At 33.4% G+C, this 18,726-nt stretch overlaps 3 protein-coding genes across 5 annotated transcripts; 1 reads left to right on the forward strand and 2 right to left on the reverse strand.

Annotated features, from left to right (window-relative positions):
* Positions 1–5,171: 5,171 nt before the first annotated feature.
* Positions 5,172–7,953, reverse strand: LOC126660399 (serine/threonine-protein phosphatase PP1 isozyme 2-like). 2 transcript variants are annotated; one of them, XM_050353876.2, is made up of 5 exons: positions 7,616–7,953; positions 7,315–7,509; positions 6,888–7,109; positions 5,944–6,503; positions 5,172–5,824 (listed from the first exon to the last, which is right to left on the reverse strand). In XM_050353876.2, the coding sequence occupies exons 1-5, from the start codon at positions 7,890–7,892 to the stop codon at positions 5,756–5,758; spliced, it is 1,323 nt and encodes a 440-aa protein (XP_050209833.1). In that variant the 5' UTR covers positions 7,893–7,953; the 3' UTR covers positions 5,172–5,755. The 2 variants fall into 2 exon arrangements, with proteins under 2 accessions (XP_050209833.1, XP_050209830.1); XM_050353873.2 differs by having other exon boundaries at positions 5,172–5,855; positions 7,616–7,950.
* A 1,213-nt stretch (positions 7,954–9,166) lies between these two features.
* On the forward strand, positions 9,167–12,601 carry LOC126662083 (uncharacterized). The gene is made up of 6 exons (XM_050355970.1): positions 9,167–10,894; positions 10,940–11,154; positions 11,339–11,443; positions 11,776–11,850; positions 12,191–12,275; positions 12,500–12,601. Exons 1-6 carry the CDS (start codon positions 9,167–9,169, stop codon positions 12,599–12,601), a joined length of 2,310 nt encoding a protein of 769 aa, XP_050211927.1.
* Positions 12,315–17,797, reverse strand: LOC126660401 (uncharacterized). 2 transcript variants are annotated; one of them, XM_050353878.2, is made up of 4 exons: positions 17,382–17,797; positions 17,049–17,282; positions 16,534–16,686; positions 12,315–12,641 (listed from the first exon to the last, which is right to left on the reverse strand). In XM_050353878.2, exons 2-4 carry the CDS (start codon positions 17,268–17,270, stop codon positions 12,609–12,611), a joined length of 408 nt encoding a protein of 135 aa, XP_050209835.1. In that variant the 5' UTR covers positions 17,271–17,282; positions 17,382–17,797; the 3' UTR covers positions 12,315–12,608. The 2 variants fall into 2 exon arrangements, with proteins under 2 accessions (XP_050209835.1, XP_055959937.1); XM_056103962.1 differs by lacking the exon at positions 12,315–12,641 and adding an exon at positions 12,926–13,244.
* Between the last annotated feature and the right edge of the window lie 929 nt (positions 17,798–18,726).

Raw genomic sequence — 18,726 nt, forward strand, 5'->3', positions numbered from 1 at the left:
ATTTCTTATTACGTTTTAATTAAACAAAAAAAAACCCAAAGCTAATAATTTGATTTATTTTAAAATGATTCTTTGACAAAAAAATATTTTTTAAAATGATTAAATGTTTTTATTTTAGTTTTGAAAAGTAAACTCTTACGGAAGCCTTTGTGTTATATCATTTTTTTTAAAAAATTTATATTATTTTTTGTTCGCCGAATTCCTTTACTTATTTGATTTGTTCTTCTAGTTCTTCTATTTATCAGTTTTTATTTTTTATTTTTTAAGCCCTTTTATATACAAGAAAAAAAAAATGTAAATAGAGGAACTGAAAAAAACATAAAAAAGACGTTGAAATTGGATTTTACCAAATTTATAGAACCCGCGTGAAAAACTTTAGAATAGAGCCGTCTCGGCAAAAGTAAAGTTATAAAGTTAAAAAGAAATGTTATAATTATTTATTAAAATAATTATCTCTTAATTTTATTAATTGCTAATTATTTAATAATTTTTTTAAACTAACATTTTTGTAATATTTTTTTTAATTTAATAATGAGCTTTTTAAAAGATATAATTAAAAGAATCGATGAATTATATAAAAATAAATTATTTAATTTTTTTATTATATTGATGTATGGTCTACTATTAAAAAATCAAATCGATGTTGTAAAATTAAATAGAAGCACAAAATTTAAAATGAAAAAAATAAAAATAAAATAAAAAAAGTAGGTTAAAATAATAAATGCAAAAAATGACCGTGGTAAAATTGTTATTGATAGTAAATTGCTATTGGCTGTTGAATTTTAGCATATGCTATAGTCTGTGCTAAATTTAGCACGTGATATAGCATATGCTAGCACTGCATTGGAGATGCATTTTAAAATTAAATGCTAAGTTATGGCATTAGCACTTCATTTTAGCATTATATTGGAGATGCTCTAATAAAGTACAAAAACTTTCTTATGGACTTTGCCTTTTTAAAATATGAAATTATTCAACTTCCTGATTGGCAAATAGCAAAAGTCTGATTTTGCATCAATGGCTGAATTCTGCTTTAGCATTTAATATTAAATTTCATTTTTTTCCATTATCTAGATTTTGAAAATATATCAAATAAATATTTTAATTATTTTTTCGATCGCTACAACACTTTAACAAATGTATCACTTGCGGTATCGGGACCACATAATTTGTTCAGATAAAGACTCAATTTTTTTCCAGGTTGGACTATATGCCGTTCGACTATTATTTAAAGCCGAACATGTTTTTACACTTTTTTAAAAAGAACTAAACCGAAAGATATGTCGTTTGGTTCAATTATTTTCTTCTTTGAAATAATTACCTCTTTTAGTCCCATTTAGTAAGTCTCTTTATTATTTTTTCTACATTTCATATGAGAAGTTTCATTTGTACCCCTAATAGCATTTTTTTTCTTTTAAACACATCTATAAAAGAATTAATAATATATATAACTTTAAAGTACAATTAATAAAAAATGATATTTTATAGTATATTTTTAATGTGTAAAAAACAACAACAACACTTAAATAAGACAAAAAAGTATTTAATACCTATCGATTTTGGATATTTCATAATTAGGATAGGACGACTTTCCCATCAAAATTCCGCCATTGACCACTTGCACACGTTAGTATCATTTTCTAACAGTGATAAGAAAATTTAAGTAAATACGAGATTTTGAAAAAATAAACTGTAAAAGTTGAAAGGTTAACTAAAATTTAGTTAGGGGTAAATTTACTAAGCAAGTAGTATAACTTTCCGGAAAATAATTTTTTTATTCGATTTATTTTTTCCATTCTACTTCTTGGGAAGTTAAGGGGTTGACGTCTCTTTCACTAAAAAGATGACTTCCTTAAAAAAATTTAGTTAAATTTTACTTCTCAAGTTAAATTGATTAAAATATAATTATATTCTTTCATTTAATTAGCCAAATTAGTTACTGAAGATAATATTATCTTGGCTTAATTACTTAAAAACTACACATCTTAAACTTTGCTTTTATTTATGGGCTTTTTATATGAAATACTGTTTTTTCTCCAACATTTACTGTTTTACTACCCCTTTTAAATCTTTAAATTTCATACCAACTTTTTTTTCTTTTATACTAATTTTTGAAAAAAAAATTATATCTATATTAACTCCCATTTTTCAACATTTTCTTTCATCATTTTTTATTTTTTTCACCATTATATTCCCGCACTTAATATTTATCATATATTTTAATTTTAATTTTTTTTTTATTTTTTTGATTTTTTTTTTGAATTTTGACTTTTTTTTATTGTTGATGTTTTTCGTCAGTTTTAATATCAACACGAAATCAACATATGTAATAAACTAACTAATTTAAATTTTTCAATCTTTTTTTATTCTAATTTTTATTTTTTCAGCATTTTTTCAATTTAATTTCAATTTGTTTATTTTATTTTCACATATAATGTGTTCTTTTTTCGTTAATGATAAAAAAACTAAATATCAACATAATATTGACGCAATATCAACATAAGATCAATATTGTAACATTACAATAATTTAACATCATTATTTTCTTTTTCACCAATGCTAAAATCAACAAAATATCAACCGAAAATTAACACAATGTCAACACTATATCATTACAGTAATTCAACTTCATTATTTGTCTTCTTCCCTGATGCTATCATATCATTATCTAGTCTCAATTTAATTTAATCTAATTTTTTAGTTTATTTCACAAACAATATTATCTTATTTGCCAATGTTAAAATAAAAAAAAATCAGTTGATATCAACATAAAATCAACATAAAATCAACAACACTGTGATATTACAATAATTCAGCAATCAATCATCATCAAGAAATCGTTCTGCAGAATTAAAAAAAACGCAGAAACACAAGAAAAATGCAGAAATAACATAATTTTATTCCATAAAATCACAAAATTATTCTACATAGCATGAAATGAATATTAGATTCTCTAAAAATACTCTTTATACATGTTTAATGGTGAAAAAAAAGTAAAAATTTAACAAATTACATATCTGAAATGAAAAAAAAAGAACAAAAAAATTCAGATCTGAAATTAAAACGATAAAAGAAAAATGACGGCGAGACGAAGACAGAATGAGGGAGGCAGAACGGCGGAGGTGGAACGATGGAAGAGAAACGATGGAAATGGAACGGCAGAGGCGGATTGGTGCGAAAAAAAAAAGGTGAGTTGAGAGAAAGAGAAAGGAGAGATCTGAGGAGAGAGAAAATTATTTGGTTTATGAGGGTTTAACTTGGAATAGTATATATATTAGTTCCGTGTAAAAGTAATAATCTCCAGCGTGGATGATAGTTTTCATATTGAAAACTCTTGCCCGTATAAAAGTAATATTTTTGCCTATATTAGATGTTTATGTAAAAGGCCCTTTGTTTATATTCTGACCTAAGAAAAAGTTCATTTGCACCCTAGGTTGAGTTTTCATATTTCACCTCTATCCCTAATTTCAAAAAAAAAAAGATTTATTAAAAACAACTAAGGATTATTTCATATTTTTTTCTATTAAAAAAATACAAACAAATATTTCAGCTTTAATTTCTTTTTAATTTTAATAAAATAAAACAAATAAAATTTTTCTTGTTAATTCCAACCTACAACCATACTCCGATTTAAGAACCCGCTATTAAATTATTAATTTTTTTTCAATTTTCGAACTCCTCGAGTAGGGAGCTCCTTCCATGGAAGGAAGGAGCAGATGTACTTCTTCCTTCCTTGGAAGGAAGAAAGCTCCTTCTCATGGAGAAGGAGCTTGAAAACCGAAATTTTTTTATTAATTTTTTAAATTTTAGTAGCGGGTTATTAAATCGGAGTACAGTGGTAGGTCGGAACTGAATTATTTTTTTACAGTTTTTGATTTTTAATAAATTTTTAATAATTAATATAAATTAAATAATTATTATTAGTTGAATTTTTTTAAAGAAGAAGATGTTTTTGTATAATTAATAACATTAACGTGTAATTAGAATATATGCTAAAAATGAAGGACTATTTTACACTTTTTTCCAAAAGAAAAGAGATCAATTTAATACCTCGAGGATAGAGGTAAAACATTAAAATCTAAATTAGGATGCAAATAAACTTTTTACTAGGTCAGAGTATAAATGAAAAAAAAATTCAAAGTGGGTGATTTTAAGTAATTAAGGCTATTGCCTTTACATATTAAGTGGGTGTTTGGTTCAGCTTTTCGGTGGAGCTTTTAGCTTTTACTTTTCAAAAAGCTCCATAAAAGTGTGTGGTGAGATTTTCTTAAAAGTTTTTTGGAGCTTTTTGAACCTGTAACAGCTGCTGTTTGAAAAGCTCCATTTTGGAGCTTTTTGCCAACAGTTGATAGCTATTTCAACATTTTTAATTATTTTGATAAACTTACCCGATTATAATGTACCTTTTTTTAATATATAAAATTATTTAAATTATTTTTAAATACTATAATCATTTATAAATTATATAAAATTATTTTATTTATATTAAAAAACTATGATTTAATAACTTTTTTAAATAAATCATAAATTTATCAAAAAAAATCTAAATAAATTTAATCTAAATATCGACTTTTTATATAAAAATAATTATTAATATTTTTATTAAATATTATATAAAATAATTTATTTATAGTTTAATAAATAAAAACAAAAATTATGCCTTTTACGGTCATTTTACATATAAACAGCAACAACTAATCAAATCTCACCAAACACGTATGGCCTATCAGCTACCAGCTACCAGCCAACAGCTAACAACTATCAGCAACAGCTACCAGCTATAAGAAACATCTGAACCAAACAGGCTCTAAGTAATTAAAACTAAAATATAATTTTCCGGGAAATTTTAGTAAACCAAATAAAGAAAATATCAATTTCATCGACACTAGCTTTCCTGAAAATATACTTTCCGGAAGTAATACACTTTTGAACTAAGTTAGATCGAAGTTACAACCCACTTAATTGAAATAGTAGATTTAAAAAAAATCTAGATACCACTGATATAACTGCCAGGAAACTAGAGCATGTAGCTATTCAAACCAAAAATCTCAGTGAATATAATACTCAAACTTCCAATAAAAAGGTTTGAGCACACAAGCCTTAATAAGGTCCAAAGTAAGCATCAAAACATCATTAACAAAGCAAAAGAACAATGAATGAAATGTAAATCATAGTCTAATCAATCAACAAGTTTCAATTAAATACTTAACAAATAAAGATTCTCTTTCCTTTATCAATTTACATCAAAAAAGGAAGAAAAATAATCATATAAGTGTGTTTTATGAATAATTATACTACGCAACGGTGGCGTCACGTCATTCGTGCAACAAACCAATGAGGCGTTGGGCATGTGCAAATATTTAATGATAAAAAATTAAGAAATAAATAAAGATTTCCTATCGCAAATGTTTATTGGCTTGTTATAAAAATGACGTGGCACATCCGTTGTGTGGGATAAACACTCGTGTTTTATACTCGAGCATAATGAATATTTTGAGATCATTGATGTTGCTGTCATCAAATGGGAAATTCTTATATAGACCGGATCCATAAATGATGAATGGACATAACCAATCAAATATTAAAAACAATTTCATACATTTTTTTCTATCTTTTGATTGGTTGGGTCCATGCATGATTCATAAATCCGGTTTAAGAAATTCCTGTCATCAGACTTATTTGGTACCGAATGAAGTTTTTCTCTCCACTGGCTTCAATATCCGAAAGGAACACATCAGGCTCTCATCTATGCTCATCATAGCTCCAGCATTATCATATTCACCACCGTAGTTTGGTGCTGAAAATATAGTAACAAGTTGCCTGTCTGCAAAGAATTCATATCCATCCTCCACCACCTATTATTATACCCAAAAAAACAAATAAAAATTACTTCAGCATAGAGGAAAAAGAAAATCAATTAAATCTGTTTAACAGCATACGAACCTGATGAGCGCGACAAATAAGATCTAAGTCATGCTTTATCATGAATTCTGACACTTTATCGGGGCCAAAGGTGTATGAAGCTCCTCTATCATTCATACCCCATCCTTGTACATCTCTAGCAGGATCCGACCATAGCAAATCACAAAGTAAACCACTGTCTGGAACATCAGTTGGACGAAGTATATTTCTAATTTGATCCAGACTTGTCAAGTCGGGGGAAAGACCTCCATGCATACACAAGATCTTATCATCTACAAGAGCCGCAGCAGGAAGGCAGTTGAAACAGTCGATGAATATCTTCCACATCCTCACATTATACCTCCGCTTACATTCATCATAAAATCCATTTATCCGATTAATAGAAGCACATTCATGACATCCTCTCAGAAGAAAGAAGTTGTCTGGATATTTAATCTTGTAGGCAAGTAAAAGACAAATAGTTTCAATACTCTGCTTGCCATAATCAACATAGTCTCCCAAAAACAAATAATTGGTTGCAGGAGGAAAACCTCCATATTCGAAAAGCCTTAACAGATCAGAGTATTGCCCGTGAATGTCACCTGAAATGTAGTTCAAGACAATATATGACTATCAACATCAGCCTCTCAGGGATACAAGTCTAATATAAATGACTAAATGAGAATTATAGATAAGCTTGATAGCACAATTTTCTGAACAATATGACATATTTGTTTAGTTCAAATTAATATCACAACAATTTGTAGAATTCATTTGGTAACTCTATTTCTTACATTGTGCTGAATCTGTCATGTTTATATCAAATGAAGTCATTTGCAAATGAAATGAATTGTAGGATAGAATTCAACCAAACAAATGTGCCAAAGAAAATGCATAACAATTTTGCAATATTTAGTAAAAACTAGTCTAGGTTGAGCAGTTCAAACTAATAATATATATACTCTGTACAGAAGTGGGAGTGATACCGCAGATGGTGATGGGCGCTTCAAGCTCAAGCAAATTAGGCTGTCGAAGAAATATCTCTCGACCAGCGATACATAGCTGCCTGATCTCAGCTTCCGAGAGATGTACCAGCTTGCCAGGCCTATTTTCTAACAGGCGTGAAATAACATCATCCAATACCGCAGGATCCATAACTGTTATATCAACTGTAGCTTTCAGATGTAGTCCATTGCTCTTGATTTCCTCTATACAACAAACTCGCAGAATTAGTGAAAATGTAAGAAATTAACAGTTGAGCACTGTCTACAGATTACTTTACATGTAAGAAACACCTCCATTGCACAATTTATCGAAATAAATTTACATTTAAAAGATTAATTAAGCCTAAAACTAGTTAAAACATCAAATCAAAAAATGAAAAATAATCAATCTTGAGATTAAGAACCAAACCTTGAGGGAGTACTGATGAAGAAGGTGTAGACTTAGTTTTGCTTGCTGTTGTTGGCGTTGAACGGCGTCGTAGTGGCGTAGGCGTTGACTTGTTCTTCTTGTCTTGAGAGTTAGATGAAGATGAAGGAGCAGAAGCGGACGGAGCCGGCGGAGGATTTCTTCCGGTATCTGGCGGTGGTTTACTAGCCGTTGACTCTGTGACAGAGGATTCAAATTTCTTGAATTAAATTAAACACCATTTAAATATCAAATCAGCAACGGAAACAAAATCAGAAAAACTCTGATGAATTAAGAACCAAACCTCGAGGGAGTACTGATGAAGAAGGTGTAGACTTAGTTTGACTTGCTGCCGTTGGTGTTGAACGGCGTCGTAGTGGCGTAAGCGTTGACTTCTTCTTCTTGTCTTGAGAATTAGAAGAAGATGAAGGAGCAGAAGCGGACGGAACCGGCGGAGAATTTGTTAGAGTCTCTGGCGGTGCAGTAGAGGTTCTAATTTCTTGATCGGAATAATGATAGCGGCGGATAAGAGCAGGAGAAACCGCCCTTGATGTTTCCCGGTAGTTGAGTATTGGCGCCATTGCTGATTACCTTTTGTTGCAGCTTTTCATCTCTGACTTTATTATGCCTCCATTGTCAACGTTTTCTTTCGCCTTCTTCTCTTTTTTTGCTAGTGGGTAATTAGCCAAAATGGTACCACATTTTTGTATCTTGTATTAAAATGATTTTTTTTTATAATTTGTCACTTTTTGATACCATCATTTTTGTTATTTATTTCAGATCAGTTTGTTCTTAAATAAATTCAGTCTATTTTTGTATGATGTAAAAACAGGGGTAAGGTACAAAACGGCCTGAATATACCAAAAAAATTTTGATATGAAATAAATAATAAAAATTATGATACCAAAAAAGATACAAAGATTTGATACCGTTTTGGCTAATAACCTCATTTTAGCAAATAAATTAAGACTTTAAGTAACAATTTGCTTCCTTAATTTACGAGCGAAAGTCAAGTAGTACATATTTTAGTTTTATAATTAATTTAATTATAAACTTAATTTTTTTTTGTCAATTTGCCTCATTTTAGCATAGATATTATCATTGGATGTGAGTTACACGAATCAAATTAGGTATAAAAATGGAATAAATTGATAAAAAAAAAATCAAGTTTAGAATTAAATGACTATAAAATTCAAAACTATACTAATTGACCATCATTTACTAATTAAAGGATCAAATTGTTACTTAAATCAGGAAACAATGTGGGAGGTTTATTGTTCATGGTAAGAAGAATCTCGGAAGGTACATTTATTATTTTCTAATCAAAATTGATAGTTTATTTAGTATATTTGTTCTTTTAAGGTAAAGTTTGTGGATGAAACTGAATCTACAACATTAACAGAATAAAATTTGAGGTATAGCTTAGACCTCATTAGAAATGTTTTACCACATTTCTGACCTACACCAAATTCTATAAATACCACACCAGGGATCGCATTAAAACACATTATTATATAATTATAAATTTTACATGTTTTGAATAAGTTGATCGTACTAAATTTAATTAATTTTAAATTTATATATTTATGAAATAATACATTTTTTAAAAAATCATTATCTTTTAGTAATATTTAACTTAATTTAAGAAAAAATATGGTTGAACCGAACCAAACTTTCCTTTCGGGTTGATGTAAACCAAATTTAGTTAGTCAATTTTGGCGGCTTTTAAACCGAACCAAAGGAACCAACCGATGCCCAGCAGCCATATCCACATCTCTCAATTATCCAAGTCAACGCTTCTTGCTCTGCTACTTCATCAGATTTCTAGTCAAAACTTCATAAATTAGTAGCATCCATGGCGGATTTCATGAATCAAATCTTGTCAAAACCACTCCAGTTAGCAAATCAAGCAATAAATCTAGCGAAGGGAGTCGATTTCTTCAAACAAGAGTGCGACCAGATCAAGCACCAGATCGAAAACCTTGTAGCAATCTTGAATCTTATGGTAGCTCAAGGAAGCTCCGTCTCCTATCAACGGCCGCTACAGCGAACCGTCGCGGAGACCGAGCAAGTCCTCGACGGAGTCATCGCTCTCCTCCTCAAATGCGGCGGCGATGGAATCAGGAAGCTACGCGTGTTCGTGATAATTCCTACAGCCGTATTTCAGAAAACGTTATCTCAACTAGAAAGTTCCGTTGACGACTTCACCCAAATCCTACGGCTGTTAGAGTACTTAGAAAGTCATTCCTATGAACATCTTGATCATCCAAGAGATTCATTAGATGTGCATCATGATGATCGTCAGTATCAAGAATCAGTATCTGATGTAAAGTATAATTATCTAAGGGATTCCTTAGAATTATATGATGATATATTATGGAGTGATTTGAGCGATGAAGATCTTGGTGTACACTATTGTTCCCACCACTCCATAGAAAAGTACATCCCTCCTATAGTCTACAATGATCCTGATATTTTTGCATTTTGGAAACTTATTGAAACTGGAGATTATCATTTGCATCAGGATTCGATTGACGGTTATCTGAATGTGGTTTCTGATAGTCTAAAAGCAACATCAACTAATCTTCAGTTTCATAACATCCTTTGGGCAGTATGGCCGCTTATTGGCAACCTATATCATACTTCGCAAGATCGTCGATCATTCGGGGTAAAATTGCTTTTGTTGGTTTCGCAACTCAGTGACAACCATAAGAAAGTGATTATCGAGGAAGGAGCGGTCTCACCGTTGCTGAAATTGATGGAAGAAGGTGGTATTGAAGATCAAGAAACGGCTGCTAAGGTAATCGGAACATTAGGGTATGACTCGGAAAGTGTGATTCGGATGATTGATGCCGGTGTTTGTTTGAAATTTGGTGAAGTACTTAAAGAAGGTCCTATGAAGGTTCAAGCTGAGGTAGCTTGGGCAATATCTGAATTTACAGCAAATTGTCCCAACTCTCAAGATGTGTTTTTGCAGCTTAATATAGTTTACTTACTCATTAAGCATCACCTTTCGTTTGAGACAGTTCGACTTGATCAGAATGCTTTTGTTATCAACAAAGCCACATCTGTTCTTTCGATGGTAACGGCAAGAAGTCGACTCGATAGACAAAAGGCAATGGATGAAAGCGATGACAACAAAAACTACAAAAGCCAGAATCCTTCGCTTCGGAGCACTAGTTTAAAGGATCGGGAACTGGAAGAGCCTAAGACAAAGCACCAAATGCAGGCGATGACCGCTAGAGCGTTGTGCAGCCTTGTCAAGGGAAACCTCCCTATTTGTTGTTGCATTGCAGAGTCGAGAGCTTTGATGTGGTTTGTGGTTCTCTTGGATATCGGAACAGAGGATCTTCAATATCATTCAGCTATGGCATTGATGGAGATCGCAGCAGTAGCAGAGGAAGATACGGAATTGAGAAGATCCACGTTTAAGCGTGGTTCACCTGTTTTTAAAACTTTCGTAGACCAACTCATGAAAATCATTGAAAACCCGAAATCCAACCTTCTCATCCCATCCGTCAAAACTATTGGTTATTTGGCAAAGACATTTAGAATGACGGAGGCAAGAGCAATCGATTCGTTGGTTCGACTTCTTAACGCAACATAATCTAAAGAAGTTCACAAAGAGGCAGTAAATTCTCTCGAGAAGTTCGCTTGCCCAGAAAACTTTCTTCACATTGATTACTCCAAGGAAATCATCAGGGCCGGAGGAGTAAAGCTATTGCTTGAACTTGTACGTCTTGGTGATATGAAACTCTCGGCTTATAGTCTCCTATTTCATCTTGCGTCTTATGTACCGGAAGATAATGCGGTAGCAGAGGCTAAGGCTTTGTTTGAGTGGAAGTAGACTAAAGTAAAGGAAGGGGCGATACGGGTTATGTTTAACCCTTTCACGTTTGGAAAAATAATAAAATGAAGTACAGATTTCTAAAAAAATTCAGTTGAAAATAATCCAACACTCCAATTTAGTGGATTGGCATATGAGGATTGAGGAGGATTGTAACTTGTAAGTGCTTACTGTTCTAAGGCAAGCTTCCATTAGTCTTACTGTTACTCAAGATAAATCATTCGACTCTCTACTAACAAAGGCTAAAAGTAAATTAGCACTTTTCTATATGACTTCTTATCAGGTGTAATTGTATGAGTGTCCGAAAATAGAACGGGACCGTATAGTTGTGAAATTATGTAAAAGAAAATCCATCTTTCAGTCCCGTTCAATTTTACTACAAACTAAACTAAAAAACTGTGCAGACCAATTGATTTGGCTTGATTCGATTTAAAAGATTTTAAATCTTTGTAAATTCAGTTTCAAGTTAATTTAAAAAAAAGAATTATTTCAGCTCAATTTAATTTGAACTTGAATGGTCACCCTACCTGTTAGGGTCATTTGTTACAGAATCACATGAACAAGCTGCATTTGTTTTTTAAACTATTCTGAATTCCTTAAATATGTACTCGTTTCAGATTTATGTTAATAATACCCAATTTTGCGAAGAAGCTGCACAAAGCAATGTCACAACAGCACTCTAACTGCAACTTGTAAGTAGTTGTGAGCAAACCGTCGGTTTTATTGTTATCTCTTTAACAAAACTGACTGAATTAATCACTTTAATCAAAACTGCATGACATAAAATTTTATAAATACACTCTGAACGGACCGAATTAGTTGGTTAAATTGATAAAACCGATAGACTTGTATTAGATATTCAGTCAACCAAAATTCAAAGCACTTAACTGTAATCAAACCGCAATATTTTATTAACTGAATCGACTAAACTAACTGATATGACCAAAAAAATTAACCAAAATTAACCAAAACAGATCCAGTTAAAGTAGTAAATTCACCCCTATATGTAAGTTATTGCTTATCACATTGAAGAAAGGCTCTAAATGCAACAAAGGAAACTAATGACTGGTTGATCAAACCCAAAAAACAAAAAGCAGATGGAAATGAAATTGAACATGTTTTAGCATGAGAAAATGCCTACAATCAGTCTGCAATCTGTCATAAGGAACATAAGAAGCTATCTTGGGTTGTAAATGCAACCATCTTTGTGGTGCTCAAACTCAAAAGCACAATAAGATTACCTTCTTAAAACTATATACACAAGGACAAATCATCAGAACTATGGAGGCAAACAAAACTGTAACTGAGACTAAAATGAGAAAAAAAAAAATCTGAATGCAGTACATTACACAGCATCAGCCTCCAGACAGGATTTCTGAAGACATCACTCAACAACTAGAAATTAAGCATAAAGCACAGTCACAAATCACATCTTCTAGTTAGAAGATTCCTAGCTGGAAATCTTCAGGTTCATCCAGTTTCCCTGTGAAATTTGGAAAATACCGGAATGAGGAGAAACAGAAAAGGGAAAATGAAACCATGTGCTCCGGAACCTTTTATAACTCCTGTTTTTCTGCGTATAACAGCAATACCATTTGCAATCATATAGATACTCTACTAAAACTGCTAGACTGGACTAATTGTCTTCAAGTGGAAGGCCGAAGGGTATGGAAAAGCTAATATGTCTATCTTTTGATTGGTCGGGTCCATACATGATTCATATATCCAGTTTAAGAAATTCCCGTTCATCAGATTTATTTGGTACCAAATAAAGTTTTTCTCTCCGCAGGCTTCAGTATCTGAAAGGAACACATCAGGTTCTCATCTACACTCATCATAGCTCCAGCATTTTCATATTCACCACCAATGTTTGGTGCTGAGAATATAGTAACAAGTTTCCCGTCTGCAAAGAATTCATATCCATCCTCCACGACCTATTATAGCGGTTGTAGAGGATCTATTTTCTTGATTGGAATAATAGAAAACGCTGAGTAGGAGAAACCGCCCTTGAGGTTTTCCGGTAGTTGAGTATTGGTGCCATTGCTGTTACCTTTTGCTGCAGCTATTCATCAATTGTTTGATTGATCTGATTACGTAATGTCGCAATTAAATTATCATTCCATTGTCATATGACTTTAATTATTTTTTTTCCATTCTGTTATGTTGAGGACAAATGATTGTTCCCGAAAAATCTCAGAAGGTACATTTATTGTTTCTAATCAAAGTTGATTGGAATTTGAGCACATTTTTCACCTACACCAAACTATATAAATTCACAACAATAAACTATAGCTCAAATGGTATACGCATTGGGCAGCAAAATCATGGTTTCAATTTATCCCACAAGCGCTTCCCTAAAACAAACAATGATGCTTTAGGCATGTAGAAAAGAAAATTTAACAATAAAAAAAATAATTAAAAGATTTTCTATCACAGATACGCATTAACTTGTTATAAATATGACATAGCACAACCATTTTATGGATAAACGCTCTTTTAGAACAGTTAATGACTATGTGGGTTTTAGGCAGACTTGTTCATAGATCAGGTTTGAGCAGGTTTGCACCAGCCAGGATTTGACTATTTCAAATGTAAGTTCAAATCCGGCTCGGATATCATTGGGACTTCATATCTACTACCAAATACGGTTCTCATGTTATTAGTTCTACAAATTCAGATCGGGTTTTTTTAAGCCTATATTAAAATTTATATATTCACGAAAGTCCAAGTCAATGCCTTCTGCCCTGTTACTTCATTAGATTTCTCATCAATTATCCAAGTCAATGCTTTTTGGTCTGCTACTTCATCAGAATTCTAATCAGAACTTCCTAAAATAGCAGGACTCTAGTAGCATCCATGGCGGACTTCATGAAGCAAATCTTGTCAAAACCAATCCAATTAGCAGATCAGGTAATTGAGCTTGCGAAGGAAGTTAATTCATTCAAAGAAGAGTGCAGTAAGATCACGTACCACACCAAAAAGCTTAAAACAATCATCAATGGCATGGTAGCCCAAGGAAGATCCATCTCCTATCAACGACCGCTACAACGAACCGTCGCCGAGACTGAGCAAGTCCTCGACGGAGTCATTTCCCTTCTTCTCAAGTGCCGCGGCGACGGAATTATGAAACTTCTCTTCACGGTAATTCCTACTGCTACTTTTCCAAAAATTTTATCTCAATTAAAAGGTTCAGTTGAAGATTTTACCCAAATCCTACAGTTGCTAGAGTTCGTAGAGAATCATTCTTATTCTTATAATTATCAAGATCATCCGGGGATTTCATTAAAATTAGCAATTCAGTCATCAAAGCCAAGAAGGGCTCATTTTCCAAAGGATTCCTTAGAATTATATTATAAATTCGTATCAGAGGATGATTTTGGTTTGAGCGATGAATTTCTTGATGTAATTTATAATCCGTCCTCTATGAAAAAGTACATTCGTTATGAAGCCTATCAGGATCGTAATTTTTCAGAACTATGGGAATTTGCTAAAACTGGAGATCATCATTTGCATCCGAATTTGATCGCCGGTTATCTGATTGTGGTCGCTGATAGTCTACAAGCAACTTCAACTAATCTTCAATTTCATAACATCCTTTGGACAGTATGGCCGCTGATCGGCAACCTAAATCATACTTCGCAAGATCGTCGATGGTTCGGTCTAAAATTGATGTTGTTGGTTTCTCAACTCAGTGATAATCACAAGAAAGTGATTATCGAAGAAGGGGCAATCTCACCGTTGCTGAAATGGATGGAAAAGGGCAGAATTGGAGATCAACAAATGGTTGCCAAGATAATCGGAACATTAGGGTACGACTCGGAAAGTGTGAATCGCATGATTGATGCCGGTGTTTTCTTGAAATTTGCTGAAGTTCTCAAAGAAAGTCCTATGAAGGTTCAAGCTGAGGTAGCTTGGGCAATTTCTGAATTTGCAGCAAATTGCCCTGAATCTCAAGATGTGTTTTTGCAGCGTAATATAGTTTACTTGCTCATTAAACATCACCTTTCATTTGAGACAGTTCGACTCGATCACAATGCTTTTGTTATCAACAAAGCCACATCCGTGCTTTCTATAGTAATGGCAAGAAGTCGACTCGATAGACGAAAGGCGATGGATGAAAGTGACGACAACAAAAACAACACTCGACTTCCGAATCGACAACATCCTTCACTTAGGAGCACGAGTTTAAAGGGCAGGGAACTCGAAGAGCCTAACACGAAGCACCAAATGCAAGTGATGACTGCTAGAGCATTGTGCAACCTTGTCAAAGGAAACCTCTCTATTTGTTGTTGCGTTACAGAGTCGAGAGCTTTAATGTGGTTCGTGGTGCTCTTGGATATCGGAACAGAGGAACTTCAGTATCATTCAGCTATGGCATTGATGGAGATCACAGCAGTAGCAGAGGAAGATACAGAATTGAGAAGATCTTCATTCAAGCGCGGTTCACCTGTTTTTAAAGCTTTTGTGGACCGACTTGCAAAAATTATAGAAAACCCGAAATCCAACCTTCTCATCCCATCCATCAAAGCTATTGGAAATTTGGCAAAGACATTTAGAATGACAGAGGCAAGACTAATCAGTCCGTTGGTCCTACTTCTGAATGCAGGTGAACCCAATGTTTGGAACGAGGTTGTAAATTCTCTCACGAAGTTCGCTTCCCCAGAAAACTTTCTTCATGTCGATTACTCCAAGGAAATCATTAATGCCGGAGGAGTAAAGCTATTGGTTGAGCTTGTATGTCGGGATATACAATGCTCGGGTTTACTTCTCCTATGCTATCTTGCCTTAGATGTACCGGAAGATAATGCGCTAGTGGAGGCTAATGTGCATGCTGTTCTAGAATGGGCAGCGAAGCAAGCTTCCATTAGTCAAGATAGATCATTAGACTCTCTACTGACAAAAGCTAAAAGTAAATTAGAGCTTTTGAGGTGATCTGATGGATACAGCCATTAGTCAATTGGTATATGTAACTTCTTATCGTGTGTAATTGTATGAGTGCAAAAGTAGAACCAAACTTAATCCATAAATTTGGTTTGTTTTGAAAAAACATAAAAAAAAATCAATTTTTCCATTACGTTTAATATGTAAGCTGTTGCTTGTCATGTTGAAGAAAGGCTCTAAATGCAACAAAGGAAACCAATGACTGATGGTAAACCAATTCGTGTGTCAATCCGAACACGACATGTATTAAACCGTGTCATAAACGGATTGATTCGTTTATGACATGGACGCATTTAACTTCAAATCTAATCCGTTATATTCTCATGTTAGGCAGATCGAATTTGTGTGTCATAACTCATAACCCATTCTTGTATTCTTTTACTCTTGAATAAATGAAAAACAACATAAGATAGCAACTTAAGTATAGATCGAACCTGATGAGCGCGACAAATAAGATCTAAGTCATGCTTTGTCAAGAATTCCGACACTTTATCGAGGCCAAAGGTGTATGAAACTCCTCTATTATTCATTTCCCATCCTCGGACATCGCTATCAGGATCCGACTTAGCAAATCGCAAACTAAACTGCTGTTTGGAACATCAGTTGGTCAAGGTAAATTTCTAATTTGATCCAGACTTATCAAGACAGTCTATGAACCTCAGCCTCTTAGTGAGAATACGACTCAATCAAAATTCTAGACAAGCCCGATAGCACGAATTTCTGAAAACTATGGCGTAAAGTAATTGTAGCCATGGAAAAAGCACAGCAGTTTGGCCAAATTTGATCTGAAGAATTCTGTTTCAATTATAGTCTAGTTATAAAACTCGCAAAAATTTAGATTTTTTTGGATCATTGAACCTAAGGGTTGTGCAATATATAGTAAAAGCTAGTCAGGTTGAGCAATTCAAACTACACATAACTATAGTGTGCAAAGAAGTAGGAGTGATACCAGAGATAGTGATGGGCGCTTCGAGCTCAAGCAAATTAGGCTGTCGAAAGAATATCTCTCCACCAGAGCAACATAGCTGCCTGATCTCAACTTCCCTGAGAGAGAGACCATCTTGACCGGCCTCTCTAGCCGGCTTAAAATAATGTCCTCCAATACGGCAGGATACAAAACTATTTTATCTACTGTAGCTTTCTGATCTTCTAGTCCGCTGGTTTTGATCATGGTAAGCACTGTCTACAGAATTTTCATGAACAAGTAACGAACAGTTAAACATCAAACCAGCGAATTAAAAATATCAGAAAAACGCTCAATCTTAAGATTTAAGAATCAAACCTTGAGAGAGTTCTGAATGAGATGGTGTTCAAGAAGGTGGAGACTTAGTTTGACTTGCTGTTGTTCGTGTTGAACGGCGCGGTGGTGTAGTCATTGACTTCTTCTCGTCGTCATAAGAATTATATGTGCTCACATATACAAGCCTTTTGATCCCAAAATCCACGCAGGGTTCCAAAATGTGGCAAGTTCCGTTGATATTGACCCATCAACACGACCAAAAAAATTCAAATGCTAAATTTAACAATCATCACACAAATGAATTTCATTGAGGAATTTTATCAAACACTAAGTGTGCATAATTGAAACAAAGATCAACGCAGAGAATAACAATTGATATAAATAAAACAGAATTGTTTTTTAACGGAACCTTGTAATCCAAAATTAAAGTTCGATCCGGTTCAATTTAAAAAAATTATATAAATCATAGTCGGTTATGGCGGACTTCAAACCGAACCGAACGAACCAACCGATACTCAGCAGCCCTATCCACATCTCTCAATTATCCAAGTCAATGCTTCTTGCTCTGCTACTTCATCAGATTTCTAGTCAAAACTTCATAAATTAGTAGCATCCATGGCGGATTTCATGAATCAAATCTTTTCAAAACCATTTAAATTAGCAAATCAGGTAATATATCTTGCTACTGAAGTCAAATTTTTCAAAGAAGAGTTCGATCAGATCACTAACCAGACCAAAGAGCTTGAAGCAATCTTCAATCTTATGGTAGCTCAAGGAACCTCCGTCTCCTATCAACGGCCGCTACAACGAACCGTCGCCGAGACCGAGCAAGTCCTCGACGGAGTCATCTCTCTCCTCCTCAAATGCAGCGGCGATGGAATCATGAAATACTTCACCAATATTCCCACAGCTGTCTTTCAGAACACGTTTTCTCAGCTAGAAAGTTCCGTTGACGACTTTACTCAGATCCTACGGCTGTTAGAGTTCTTGGAAAATCATGCTTATGATCATATTCTTGATCATCCAAGGTATTCGTTAGATGTGCATCGTGATTATGATCGGTGGTCGTTAGATACGCATGATTATGATTTTTGTGATATGAGTTTACCGTGTTATGTCGAATTAATGTCGAATATGCGTCAAGGAATTGGATCGGATTCATTTAATTTACATGATGATGATGATGATGATGATGATGAAGTAGTTTCGACTGAGTTTGATTTAAGTGATGAACATCTGGATATTCGAACGGATTCAATTGATTTACATCATGATGATGAATTAGTATCGAATGAGTTTGATTCAAGTGATGAACATCTGGATATTCGAACGGATTCATTTGATTTACATCATAATGATGATGAATTAGTATCGAATGATCTTGATT

Source organism: Mercurialis annua, linkage group LG8, assembly GCF_937616625.2.
Source record: "Mercurialis annua linkage group LG8, ddMerAnnu1.2, whole genome shotgun sequence".
Taxonomy (NCBI): domain Eukaryota; kingdom Viridiplantae; phylum Streptophyta; class Magnoliopsida; order Malpighiales; family Euphorbiaceae; genus Mercurialis; species Mercurialis annua.